At 47.3% G+C, this 14513-nt stretch overlaps 1 protein-coding gene across 1 annotated transcript in view; it reads right to left on the reverse strand.

Annotated features, from left to right (window-relative positions):
* Positions 1-14281, reverse strand: part of LOC142581286 (uncharacterized) — a 34617-nt gene extending 20336 nt beyond the window's left edge. The window contains exons 1-3 of the mRNA XM_075691200.1: positions 13998-14281; positions 13787-13855; positions 4065-4154 (exon numbers count right to left, since the gene is read on the reverse strand). Coding sequence (XP_075547315.1) covers positions 4065-4154; positions 13787-13855; positions 13998-14147 — 309 coding nt within the window. The 5' untranslated portion in view covers positions 14148-14281. The remainder of the gene's footprint in view (positions 1-4064; positions 4155-13786; positions 13856-13997) is intronic.
* Between the last annotated feature and the right edge of the window lie 232 nt (positions 14282-14513).

Consider the following 14513-nt stretch of genomic DNA (forward strand, 5'->3'; position numbering starts at 1 on the left):
TAAGCATTACATTTGAATAAAGTGTTTTTCTTTGTCACAATGTTCTCATTTCATGCACTCTTGTCATGAAGGGCTTGGTCTGGCCACCTGCCAAGACGTGGCCATTTGTTCTTTGCAGGATGTCATTCCCATTGTGGTTGTAAGCATCGTGGCTTACTAAAGGCGGTATTAAGGATTCATTATTCCTAACAGGCTCATTTTCGTGCGACTTGGTAGAGGATGCGCCGGCCATGCGGGGAACAGTGCTTGGCACTGCGCCATGGCTCTTACAGTCAACACCGACGCTTCTACTCATCTGGGGCGCGATTGGAGATCGTTGTTCGAAACGCCCGATCAATTTCACCTCACGCGATTGGCCTAGGCCGTGCCAACGGCCTAGGCCAATGAGGTTTGTTTCGCGTGAGGCGAAACTAAACGCGTGTTTTGAACAACGATGTCTGATCGCGCCCGTCACCCGCGAAAATTAGCTTCAGATGATCGTAAACCTTTCAAGACCGCTTCTAGACCAGCTTTTTGATAACGTCCTAAAAACGTTTAGAAATTGGTTACGAATAGTTTTGGCAAAGGGATTACTTGTGTCCTTTCCAATCCTATTTCTAGACCAGCTTTTCGAATACGTCTTGCGGACCTGTTATAGATCGTCTCAAGAAAGTAATTAAGCCGGACATTAGCAGAGATATACGACGTTTTCCCGCCGAAGTTCTCTCATTCGCGTCTTCTTTAACCCGTTTTTATCGTCTTGGATAAACGCTACGAAAACGTTACGTATCTCTTTTGTGCTACCTGGGATTCGGTAAAAAGATAGCGTCTGTAAACCATTCTGTGCTTTTTGTTTGCCCAAGATTATCATTTTTGACAGTAAAAAAACTTCCCTCGTTTCTAGAGCACTTACAGAAATGTGAAGGAGTGCTCCCGCGTGGTATTTTTAATAAATTATGGGGTTTTACGTGCCAAAACCACTTTCTGATTATGAGGCACGCCGTAGTGGAGGACTCCGGAAATTTCGACCACCTGGGGTTCTTTAACGTGCACCTAAATCTAAGTACACGTGAGTTTTCGCCCCCATTTATATGCGGCTGCCGTCTCCGGGATTCGATCCCGCGACTTTGTGCTCAGCAGCCTAACACCATAGCCACTGAGCAACGGGTATTTTTATTGAGCGCCGCCAGCGAAACCTATGGGGGGCGCGCCCTGTTATCCCTCATACTACACAAGCGACGCGCTTCCGACAGATGGCGACTCCGTAAGTCCTCGCCCCCAATAGCCGCAGATTGTCTCCAGGATAAGAAACGCGCACTAACGTGTCCACTGCACCTCCCCGCACCCCTCAGAGCGGGCGCACATCTACCCGCTACCCCCTTGCGCGCGTGAGAAGACACCGCTGAAACAAGGAATCAAGACACAATCCTCGGCTCACCCTCGCAAGCTTTCGCTGGCATCTGCAGCACACGGCCAGCGTCTCCTATAGATAGCAGGCCTGTGTACTGTGCTTTATGACGTCATGCTACTTGGACCACAATTGCCATTACCAAGCTCGACGTGACGAAAGTGGTGACGCCAAGATCACCGTGGCTTACTCGAGAGCATCCCCATTAGATTTTATGGCAGTCGCGCCAGGTAGTATGACGTCATGGATCGAAGTGCACAGGCCTTGTGCTATCTAGAAGGCGCTGACATGGCGCGCGGCCGCGATGTTCTCGCACTTCGACTTTAAACGGAACATCACGGTGACGCGGACGGCGGAAATTCGCCTGGAGTGCCCATTTAACTGCTATCGCAATAATAACAAAAAAAAAGAAAACGAAGTCGAGTGAACAAGCGCTGGTGCAATGCTGCAGAAAATAGAGTACTGATAAGTGTTAACTGGAACATGAACACATTTCGCCGTAGATTTTGAGTGCGTATTTCTAGACATTGGTGCTAAGCACACGATTTCTTTAAGTGGATATGACAGCTTTACTGCTCGGCTTCAACTTCGCAATCAGTATGTGCGCTCTAATGTACTTCAGTAGAGTGCAAAAATTGGATGATTTGAACGATATGGCAAATATAAGTAGCGCGAGGATGCGCGCGCAGACGGAATATTTTAATTTATGCTTTCCTGTGTGCAATAAACCAATGCACTTGTTAGTTCAGCGCCTGTCTTGTGTACTTCTCTTTTATGTTGCCGTTATTTTTGCGCTGCTTTCACTGTGAAGCTCTGATGTAATTAATGACAAAGTTGAACAGTGGAATTTTAACGGGATAGCGTTAAGAAACCTGTGTCGCAGGAAATATGACGTCCGCCGTCTAGCGCCGGACGTCGTTCCGACAAAAAGATTTTCGAACCACCCATACCCAGGCCACCCATGTGACGCAAGAAATTTACTGAATTGAATTTATCAAGTTAAAATACGCGGAAAAATCGTAAACTACGACATACACTCAACCTACACACACGGTAGCTCTCGGATTGTAATTTGACTATACGAGAAAACATTATTATCTTACGCGAAAACTCAAGGAGACCTCTTTTCCAGCGTTTCCACAATTGACAGACCGACCGTGGCGTCCGCCATTTGCGCGCGCCGGTACGTGGGTGTCTCGGGGGCCACGGAGCGGCGCGCCCGGGCCCTTGCAATGCCTCCAGCTGGCGCTCGCCTCCACTGCATTGTGGCCCACGTTTGAGGCCGTGTTTTTACCACAAAGCCCGCCTTCGTGCATAGCGTTCGCAGCCAGCGTTTACTGGTAAACATTACGGTTACATACGCTCCAACTGCCGGGAAGCGTATTTACATTTGCTAGTAGGTACAGCGGGGCGTGGCGTCTCTCGCGGCGCTCGACGTTTCAGCACAGGCGCGAGTAAGAGCGGGTGCGATGCCGGGAAGCGTGAAAAGCAGTCAGGGATCTTTGAATGCTATCTCGTTCCACTCTTAAAGGCGAAGCTTAAGCGTCCTCCAAATGTTTTTTCATTAGCTAACATAACTTTTCAGTTTTCGTGCATCGTCCACCGCTTGATGTAATTCAGCTATTTAACATAATCACGATAGCTGCCACATAAATCTGTTTTCAATACACTCAATAACCCATTTAGTCGTGCGTTTCTAAGAAAGTCCGGCCTCGTTAATACGGGCACTTCGGTTCCTGACTAATATTATCCGCAAAGCGAGTCGTTCATAAAAACAATTAGGTGTTGATGGAAAACTGAGAGCACATATTGAGGGAAGAAAGGCGGTCTAAAGTTTGTTTCCGCGCATTTCCCTTCGCACTGTAATTGAAATTGTAGAAAATTACGCTGTTCGCCGCTATATGCAAGAAAATTGCAAGGCAGCTTGAAATACCTCGTGGGCCATGAGGGCCAGCTGTGTCAGATAGCTTAGCGTTGATGGATTTGCTCTACTTTCCCCAATTGTCGCTGTGTACCACTGAGCAAGTTGAACGGCGCTTAATCCCGTCATGTTTCTGAACGATCGTGCTTCAACTTGATATGAGGATCACAAAGCTGCGCTATAGAATGCTTGTCAACCACTGGACTAAAGATTCTCGTCTATAATCGTCGCACTCTCGGTGTGACTGTGTGATCTGCTGTGGTGTGCCTTCCTCCTTTTTTGCCCTTTCTTATCTCCTTCCTCTGCTCTTTTCCTTTTTCTCTGTCCTCTCAAGTGGGGGAACGTGGTGTCCCTCTTAGGAGACAATTTCCGCCCGCACGGACTAAACAATACTGCGATCATACGGTGTATAATAACCTCCCAACCGGGGGGGGGGGGGGGTGGGGCGTCGCTAGAGGACAAGCATGATACTTGATAATTCCCCAAGCATGATTGCCACCCGAGAATTACTTCAGGTTGCAGTGTGCCCTTAATTCACCAATTATATGATGTACAGAAAGTGTCAAAATTTCATAATTTTATTCGATGACGCTTGCACATTTCATCGAAAGAAAGGTGCGGGGATGATGCTTTGTGCGTTTCTTAGTGAGTACTCATAATCACGGATTAAATAAATACGGATTTATTGTACACTCAGTGGGGGGTGGGGGGGGGCATTTTTTTTTTCATCAAGAATATATAAGTTTTGTGCCATACCGGTCTGAATATTGGTGATTGGACTTTGAAGAAGCCACAAGCGTTGAAGGTGAATGCCTCTTCGTTGAAATGCAGCAACAGCGAAAGGACCTGAAAAAACGTGCGCGTCGGTTGGCAACATCAGTTATATCAATTATTGCTTCAGTACGCACCCAAAAAAAGAAGAAAGAAAAATAAAACGCGAGTGTTAATATCAGGCTGAAGTGGTTTGTCTGATTGATTGGTTCGGTCGAACGTCTCATAGCAAAATACCAAAAAATTTAATTGCGAGGCGTCCCGAAGAGCAGTACACAGGTTATGAAAGACGCCGATGTGGCGGCGGGGGGGCGGGCGCTGCGGGTTAATTTGGCCACCTGGGGGTTCTGTAGGGCGTATCTAAATCTATAAATACATGAGCGTTCATTCATTCTGTCCCCATCGGATTACGGCCACCACGGCCGTTCCTCGAACCCACGACCTCATGCTTAGCAGCAGAACGCCAAACAAACAAACAAACAAACAAAAACTCAGTGCCCATCCTCTCTGTGAAGAAGGATGACCAGCGAAGCGACTTAATGGCGAACTGCATCTCCGCCGCGGGTCGGCCCGGCATTGCACTATATTCGGGATCGGCGCACGTATGGGGAGTGCTTAAAGGGCCTCTGAAACGGTTCGGACAAATTTTGTAGACGCGTAGGGTACAGCTAAAGTTAATCATTCGCACCACAATTTGTGCGAAGGGACTCATATTAAGAGAGCTACGGAGGATTAGAAGTTACCCTCCTCCATAGCCACGCATTTTCTCCTCAACTCATTCGCTGAGTCACCGTGGCTAAGCCAACACCACCTAGACAAGAGAAGGCCTGAGCGCTCGGCGAGTTACGTCACTAAGAAGAGGTCGGCGGCGTGCTCGGGGATACGGTTTGAATAAAGAGATCGCGCCTTTATGGGCAACGTTAACCAGAGCGCAGTTATTGTTTTCTTTAAGGCATAGTTGAGCAGATGGCCCGCAGACAACAGAGGGCGCTCCAAGATCCTTTTATTTATGCAAAACTATTTACGCGCTGCATTATTAAAAAGCCCGTTCATAAAATATGAAATGGTTCAACCTTAGCATTGAGAACGAATTTCGGGCAAATGATGACAGGGAGCATGGCTCATATTGAAAAGCCACAGTGCTGCCCTCTTCTTCAGAGTAGCTTCTTTGCCTTGATTTATCGTCGGCGTCAAAGAGTTAGCCGTCCATGCGACCACAAAAGTTATTCAACAAAATGTTAGCATTGCACCCTCACACATATCTCATGACAACTTCACTGGTGTGCCCTTCACATTCGGGACACATGTATATATTCCAGTCTATAGGTTAAGCTCTAAACGAATAATTTAGATTTCGAGGCATTATTACATACAGTACGGCAGTCCACACATTTACAACACCTCAAATTAGTTAAGCAATGGAGATACAAAACATTCGTGCAACTATTTACAAAGGAACAGCTGCCTTAATCCGCAGAATTCGAGCTTTTCTGTTCCTTGCCTTAGCATTGGCACCCAATATTTTGTCATTGATCTTGCGGAAACATGAACGCATGATTTTTCGGCCCCGATTTGTAATTGCTCCAGAAATTGGGCACGCAGCACTTATTAGGCACATCATGGAATAAACGTAATCCACATTCCGCGGCAATGAAGGCTTGCCAGTCACACAACCGCAATCGCAGCACAAGCGCAGAGACTACATACACGGTTCACGTAAAAAAAAAAGTGCGCTCGGAAGCATGTCGCAGCATGCCAGGACTTTTCTAACCCCGAAGCTATCCACGGAGCGGCAGGGTTCCCGGAACTAATAGAGTTGTTATCGCCGTCACCGCCCACTCGGTCTTCCGCGTCTCATTTTCAACACAGGCGCGCCCGCTCGTAGATTCGTAGCACGCGGCACGGAGCTTCTATGTGGGCCTCTTTTGCGTGACGTAGCTCAACGGAAGAGGGTACAGCGAGAAGGCCTTAAGTTCTCTAGAGGAAGTTGGCTAAGCTCCGCCTTCACTAGCTCTGCGCTATTATGGCACGTCATGTCGTCGACTTCCGGTCTGTAAGAGAGAGCGCGCGAGGCCTCTTCAAACTCTCCGCCAGCTGCTCGACAGTCGACCCCAAGCGAGAGCTATTGAAGTAGCGTGCGTTGCGAGCATTCTGTCGCAGCGCCGAACGTGTTTCGTATTCCGGTAACCACAGGCGAGCTGGACATTTCGACGGATGGCTGTAGGCCATACTCAAGCTGATAAAGGAACTTAAGCGTAGACGTACGTGAGTGGCCTGATCGGTCTGCACGGTCCAACCACCTGTTGGCGCTGAGCTTGACCAGCCAAACAAAGCGCTAATATTGCTCTAACCAACTGTAAAACATTTAAACATTTACAAAAACAACGTCTTAACGATTACATTCCTGCAAAAAATGTACACCAGCAGTAAAGAAGAATACCTTGGTGCCAAAAACGTGCACTCGCCAAGCATAAACGAAAAAATTACCGACGATTACGTTACTTCCTAATGCGAAATTTGAGCGCAGCAAATAAGCTGTTTCACCTTTTGGATAGATTGAGGCAAAGAAATCGAGCAACACATGTATGCGCTATCACAGAATTTTTTTTTTCACACGTATTCCTTTAACAAAGACTCCACTAACAGTTCTTGACAGTCATGAAGTAAGCTTTGTGGTCGGAGAAATAGACTGATATATGTTCGACTTGGTACACCAATGCTTGATTCTCAAAGACGAGATCTATACAAGTGCCTCGCGAGGTTGTCACAGCCGTGGGGGAAGCAGAGGCTAAGCGCCGCCGCCGAGAAGACCCTGCCGTTCGCGCCGCCGAAGCGGAGGCTCATTGCCGCCGTCGAGAGCAACCAGCAGTAAGCGAGGCTGAAGCAGAAGCTCATCGCCGCCGCCGAGAAGACCCTGCAGTTCGCGCCGCCGAAGCGGAGGCTCATCGCCGCCGTCGAGAGCAACCAGCAGTAAGCGGAAGCGGAGGGGGGCGGCGTGTACACCCAGCGGCAAACGATGGGGGCAGAAGCGCGCGCAGCAAGCGGACAACACGATAAAGGGAGGAGGGAAGAGATAGCAGCGACTGACTGATGCCTTTGACTGATACTCTTTCTGCATGGCGGCGACGGTGTTCTATGCAGTCACGTTATCTTGACTCTCTAGCGGCGTCAGCGCCATCCAGCGGTATCAGTCGGTCGCTGCTAGCGCTGGGGGGATGAAAGGGGGGCGGAGCTGGTTACGAGGCCGACGACGACGCCGACGACGACGACGCGAAACCCAGGAACGGACGCCAAAGAGCTGCGCTCTAAAATAAAGAACAGACGTTTCGGGGCCCCGTACGGGTCCCTTGATCCATAGAGTCAGTATAACCAACTCTAGAGGAAAAGTTGGCCCAAAAAAAGTGGGAACCGCTAGGGCGCCGCCCTGTTGCTACTGGTCAATGTGGTCAGCGCAGTTATTATTGAAAGAGATCAAAACAAGCACAGGTCACTTTATGCTTTGTCATTTAAAAACGCATACCTGATGGCTCTATGAAGGTGATATGTTAATATTAAGTTTACAGAAAGCGCTTGCTAAGTGCGTGACATATGTAAATCACGATGTGCGCATTCATGCACTAAAGAATGACACTAATTTCGGTTTCGAATCTAGTTTAGGTTTGACATGCGATTGCGCATCAACGTCGGACGCTATGGCAGATTCGTGCCTTTTGTGCCACCGAAGCCCCGAAGTGCTCTGGCATATACCTTCACATGTAAGTAAACGAATGTATCTTCTTGTCCAGAACATCACGCGAGTAGATTGCTCTTGGGATGCATCACAATCGTTTGAGAAGCGTCACAGTATAGCATTTTTCTGCATGCGGAGCGGTGTTCTTATTTGTAGGTTTCCCTTCTGTAGGAAATTGCTGGACAGGCGGACCAGCGCACCGGAATTGTACTGGCGAATCCACAAGCAAGTCATAGAATCTGTTTAGTTGTTGCACTTTGAACAATCATGCTTCTACAAAGGCCACAGCAGAAAAACAGCCCGATGCCGAGTATTTGTGTGCCACGAAGCAATCAAGAGGCGAGTGCCTAATACGGACGAAATGAGTGCATAAACGTATATATTAATAGCGTAGGCGTTTTATTAACTGTGCAATATTGTCAACACTTCATTGCATGCCATTTCATGTGGCATATCTTTTCTGGTCACACATTTGTGCAGCGAATCTATTTGCATAATCGACTCCGGGCCTGTGGGACCGTTCACTTGCGCTTGATGCTGAGTATTTTACATGTATCCATAAACTGCAGATATGCACATCAGATCCCTGCGAGCATTTTCAAAATTCAATTATTTTAGGCAACACGCACTTATGGAATACTGATATATAATCTCAAATACCCCTAAGCAGCTGGGACACATTTTTGTTTAGTATACTTGCAAGTAAAATAAGTGGATCGCGTAGACAGCTCCAGCTCATTTTCCTTAAATCAGTGTGTACAAGAGGTATGCAAAAATAACTTTGTTCTGGCGCACCGATTATTTGGCTTTATAAACAAGAGAACCCACCACGTTAGGGTAACATATGTTGTACTAATATGTGCTTTAATTTACCAAGTGAGATGAGTTACTTTTATGGCTCATTCAGTCAAATCAGACTGCATGCTGCATTCATCAATCTTCTATTGGACATTGCAAATGTTTATCGAAACATGTTTCCCCAACTGTTATGCAGATATGCAATGGCAAGCCTTTCTGTGTGTTCTAAAGGTAAAATTTAAGCTCTAAATTAAAAAAAAGAGATTAATAGTCAGAAACAACAAGCAAAAATGGTGAATGCATAGTACCAGAAGCCCAAGGTACAGAAATTATGAGAATTGTCGAATGATCTTAAGGAAAGAATGGTATTTGAAAATGCAAGACTCTTTAGTGAAGGTCAAGCAAGTCAATATAGTTAGAATACTCGACAAAATTATGCGAGTGATGGGATGGCAAACAGTGGGTCAGGAAATGCGTTCTTTTTCTGCAAAACAAAAGCTGATGATTGTCATTACATAAGTCACTTTAGCATCATGAGACTGCTGCTTGATAAATTCATAAACAAACCAAAAAACAAGACACGCAAAAATAAAAAACAATTTAGTGATGCACTCTCCACACTGAGATAAATAAAAAGAAACGGATCACATCTAATGTGGACATATAAGACGCCTTGTGAAACACTAAAGGAAAAAGTCAGTTTCGAGCTATGGCCTTGCACCAATAGGGATAGTTACCTCTGCATTTAGAAATTGAAAGCATTCATGCAGGTAAGGATGATTCTTTATATTTTTTGCTACCACCCTTCAAATGCCTCCACCAAGCGTTACAATGCTGCACGCAGCCATATAAGGATCTCACAGCAACACTTACAGGTAAAAAGCAAAAGCAGTCAAAGTGCTGCTTAGACAATGCCTACGCCTAGCCACAGCAGCTCCCTCATGCAGACTCCGCAAGCCAAGAGGCCGTGGTGGCAAATGCAGGTAAGAGGCAAGAAGCAATAGCACCGGTATTGACATTCATCTAATTTCTTTATTTTTATTACATTTAGGCAGCCAGCACACCTCGAACAGCCACCTTGACTGTGGGTGTCACCCTAGTTGCCAAGGAAACATTTGAGGGAAAGCGACAGGCAATGTGAACAGCCACTTCTCCATGTAAACGATACTCTTTCTCTCGGATGACTCCTACGCCTCACCACACCAGCTCATATGTGCAGACTCCACCAACAAAGATGCCGTGGAGGCACGTGCAAGTCAAAGGCAAGAAGCAGTGGCACTGGTGTGGACATTCACCAAATTTCTTTCTTTCTCTTACACTGAGGCAGCCAGCACACCTCGAACAGCCACCTTGACTGCGGGTGTGTCAGCAGATTCTTGTTGTACATATGTTCATAATAAACTATATAAACAACAAACTCATTATATATATATATATATATATATATATATATATATATATATATATATATATATATGCTTTGCAGTGATACAGAGGGCCTTTTGAAGCTTCCCTCCATATTTTTGCATCTCTAATTACGTATGTGTTGTGTGGCCCTCAATGCAGTTCATGTTGTAGCAGCTGCTTTGTCAGCATATTGCACATTGGATTGAGCTTGTAATATCCACATATGCAAAAGGCCCATACTTCTCCCACATATACAAAATAAGGTTCTGTGTAGTTCTCAGTGTTACAATAAAAATAAAAGTAAACAATCTGATCGTGGAATTGTGTTTATTACAGTAATTCCTATGACAGTTTTGATAGGTTGACAACTTGAACTGGTCAATCCGTCATGGGAAGGAATTGTATGTATACATATAGGAAAGAAAGGGGGTATGTGTGTGTGTTTGTAAGGGGGGGGGGAGTATAGGATTAGGGCGGTACGAAAAAACGTACCAACACCGTCCTCTAGACCCATTGCTTTAAGGTACCGTAACAAAGCGTATTATGCATAAAGTTCATACAACTAACTCTGATATTACTACACACGCCAGGCGACGCGAGCTACATTTGCCATGACTCGCATTCGCGACTGCACCGGATGCCCTCCATATTGTTCTCGTTAATCGTGCTCACTGCACCGAGGCAAAAGAAAGATCATGGGCGCAGGTGCCTTTAAAGTATCCCGACCTTGCGAGGCACCGCTGCGCGTGCCAGGGGAGCTGTCCGTGCGAACACTCCCTGGCACACACCTGCCTCGGCGGCCCCAACCTACGTACCGTTCTGCTTCGAGCATTGATCCCCCATGTCCCTTGGGTGCCCAGGAGTACGTTCCTGCGCCGCCTGCTTTATTATAATCTCAGGTGCTCTCCCAAGACTTCCGTTTGTCGGTTACAAGTGCCCTACCAGCTGGATCAGTACTTGTAATAAAAAAAAACGGTCTATCGTCGCGACGATAGATCGCGACAGCAGCTTCTGCAACACACCGCGCCCGTGCAAAGAGAATTACGGAAAGCCAACCAGGAATCTGACCACAGCTTCGAGCTCATAACTCGCAACCTCGACGAGTGACACTCCTGCAACAGACGAGACCGCTGAAAACCGCATACCGCCGGAAACTTCAACAGGATCATCATTCGGTTGCATAACTGCCACCTGCACGGACAACATGGACCACACTCACACCATTCCGCAACATAGAATAAAGAACCAACTTATAAAGCCCCAAATACACGGCTGCGCGCACACACATCACCACACCACAAGCGAGACGCCATGCTGCTACGCTGCTACGGTTTCCAGATTAAAACTGACTACTGTCACCAAGTCTAACAAGCGTCTCAAGAACTGGCAACCTCGGCGCGTAGCAACATGGCGGCGCTCTTGCGGTTCCCAATTTCAATGCATGGGCCCTATGGGTAGCTTGTCCTCTAGAGTCAGTATAGTAACTCTATGCCTTGATCACAATGAAGGTGTAAGTATGGGCGCGCAGTTATTTTTGGGTGAGGTGGCGCAGCGTGCGGGCATGGTGGTGCGTGCGGGTGTATATATTTCGTTACTGCTACTGTGTGGTCGAGCTCTATGCCACCAGGTGGCTGCACGGTGCAGACCATTCACATTTGCGCTTCTGCTCATACCGTGAAACGGCACGGGCAAAAGGCCAAGCCCTTGCGCTTGTCCGAATACCGGACTCGCGAAACGCTATGCGTTAGTAATCTTCCGGTGTAAAGTGACGGCCGCAATCGCGCAAATGCTGGCGCCGATCGGATAGCGGCAGTCTGATGCGCTGCAGCCAGTCCGCTCGTCTACTGGCTCGCAGAGGGACTCGATGTCGCAGTTTGACATTTTGCCAGTCGCTACGTTTGAAGCCCACAACGCAACAAAGTCGAATCATGGTGCTCGTGAAAAGACTGAGACCGACTCTGACCGCGGAGCTCTCGTCAAAATGGAACATGTTGTAACACAAGGAGACGACGCTTGCTGTGTGCCGGAAGTGCTTAAGTGTAGTGAGAAATTGTTCTTGTGCATTTTCTCTCTGTTACTTTTCTTTTTAGAAACAAATTAACATGCCAACTATTACGAACATTATTGATGATGCGCCCTGGGTAGCCAATCGGATAGCTCGCCCTACTAACCTCATTGGGGTAAATGACGTCAAATGGGTAGGGGCGGCTTAAAGTTCAGCCGAGCGATGTACTGCGGTCGGCAACGATTTACATTTGTAAAACCTTACAATAAATTCCACGCTTTACGCAGAGCACTTATACACGTTAATTAATGATCAGAAGGACCTACTCTAACGACTGGGTACGTTTGTACATGATCGTCAAAATCGTTTCAGGGTCCCTTTAACGCTTGCTTCACCTCCGCCGGGGGTCGGCCCGCCATTGACCTATCTTCAGGATCGGCCCACGTCAGCGGAGTTTTGTGTTTACACACGGACACGATCCTGGGGGAACTAGCCCTTCAAGGGCCCCTAACCAGGCACTATATAAAATTTTGGTTATACGCTGGAAGTTGTTACATGTCCTCTAGGGAGCGTTCTGCCGCAAAAATTTTTTCAAGTCGGCTCATTAATAGCCGAGATAGAAATATTTCATTGCCGCGAACCCATGGTTTCAGCAGACAGGCTCCACTGCATAGCGAGACTCCCTCTCCACTCGCCCCGTCTAGCCCTTCGCAAGCGAAATTCCTTCCCTGAGTTCTCCGATGTCGGACCTCGAGGATCGCGTGACACATGCGTCAGGCGCAGCGCCTTCACTTTTATTCTCCTCGCTTTTCTTTTCGGCTATGCGCATTTCCGCTGACGACGTTGCGCACGAGCTGTTATCGTTCTGTGGACAAGGAAACATGACTAGCGGTCTAATTCAGTGCTACACGAATACTGAGGCAGAAAAATTGGATTGCAGAGCATGATCATGCGCTGCAACACGGTAGAAAATGGCATAGTTTCGGTACCTGCGCACGTGACCGCACGGCCCTGAGAGCAAGCAGACGAAGCGGAAGTATATCTCTGTTGCTTCGGTGCGAAGTAAAGCAAAAAACACGCAGACATTCCGTTTGCGTGTTTTATTGTTTCTGTAAACTTAAATTTGTCAATTCAAGCAACAGATCACACAATAAATAACACATGGTGCCTTGAACAATTCACGAAGTCACGTGTCACCACGAACAACGTCACACTGTGGACCCGAGTACGTAGGCGCAGGGACGCGAGTACGTCATCCTCCGGCTTGGAGCGCAGCGGCCGCGAGGAGAAGGAAAAACGGCGTTCGGTTTGAAATTTCAGATCTTTCCGCGGCGCGTAGCGATGTAATACTTTGCAGACAAGATCGTTATCACTCAATGTATGCTCTGCGCTTGTCAGCTCAAAATGGCCAGACCTGGTGAGGGGCCCCTTAACAGCTTCGCTGTAACAAACAAACAAAGAAAAAAATGAGCATCATACGAGTTTAACCCCCTGTCCTGAGAACAGTTCTGAACCTGCACCGCTGTCAGAACAATGGATGCATACGCCAAGAGGAACTCCTATAGCGACGAAGGGTGTGGTGTGCACCCCATATTGACTGTTGATGGCGACCAAATAGTTTCCAGTAGCGGCGTATAATGTTGTAACCAATGTGGGACGCAGCAGCGTTGAAGGTTCACGCGAAATGCTAGTGGCTATCTCGGCAGTGCGAATGAGGTGGCACCTCGGAAACTATTTTTCCCCCATGGGTAGCGACGGTAGCCTCACCTCTCTCTGTAACGCTCCGTTGACGCTGGCTTTAGTCCACGTTAGGAGAGACTCCTTTAGCTTGCCCGCCTGGAAGCGAAAGGGACGGTGATCAAAATTGAGTATATGGTATTTGATGACTTGCTGGGAAGGTGAACGAACCGCACAAGTGAACTGCAGTGCATGCGCAAAAATTGGTTGCTCTGCGAAGAATGTAATCATTATTCCTCACCTGCTTTTTGACATTGCAGGCGTTGTACGTTGCCACGACCAAGGTGAATCCGCTGTGCACGACGTACGCGACAGCCATTATCTTCGAGATGTAGCCAAGATAGATTTCAGTCGTGACCATGTAGAACGTCATCGTACAGGTGTTGGTCATCACTGCGGCGAAAGTCACGAGAAGTGGAACCGATAAAAATCTGTCCGCTGTCAGGAAAAGTTGTTTCAGGCTGTGAACAGTGAGACGGGCCTCGCAGAGAAACTCTCCGCTTCGACCTGTTCTTATCTCGGATGAAGAACCTGCGCAGAACGTCAACAAAAACACTTTTTCAGCTAATCAGTAAAATTTCTTTAATGCGGATTTATGGCGCATGTCCCTATTGGTGAATTGTAGTCGGTGAGTTCCCAACGGGACCTCGCACTTGGAACAAATTTTGAAACTGGTGCCAGTTTTGAGACAGGCGCCGTCAAACTCTTCACCAATTAAACGCACTGTTGTTCCACTGACAATTTAAATAACGTGCTT

This window comes from Dermacentor variabilis, chromosome 1, assembly GCF_050947875.1.
Source record: "Dermacentor variabilis isolate Ectoservices chromosome 1, ASM5094787v1, whole genome shotgun sequence".
NCBI lineage: Eukaryota > Metazoa > Arthropoda > Arachnida > Ixodida > Ixodidae > Dermacentor > Dermacentor variabilis.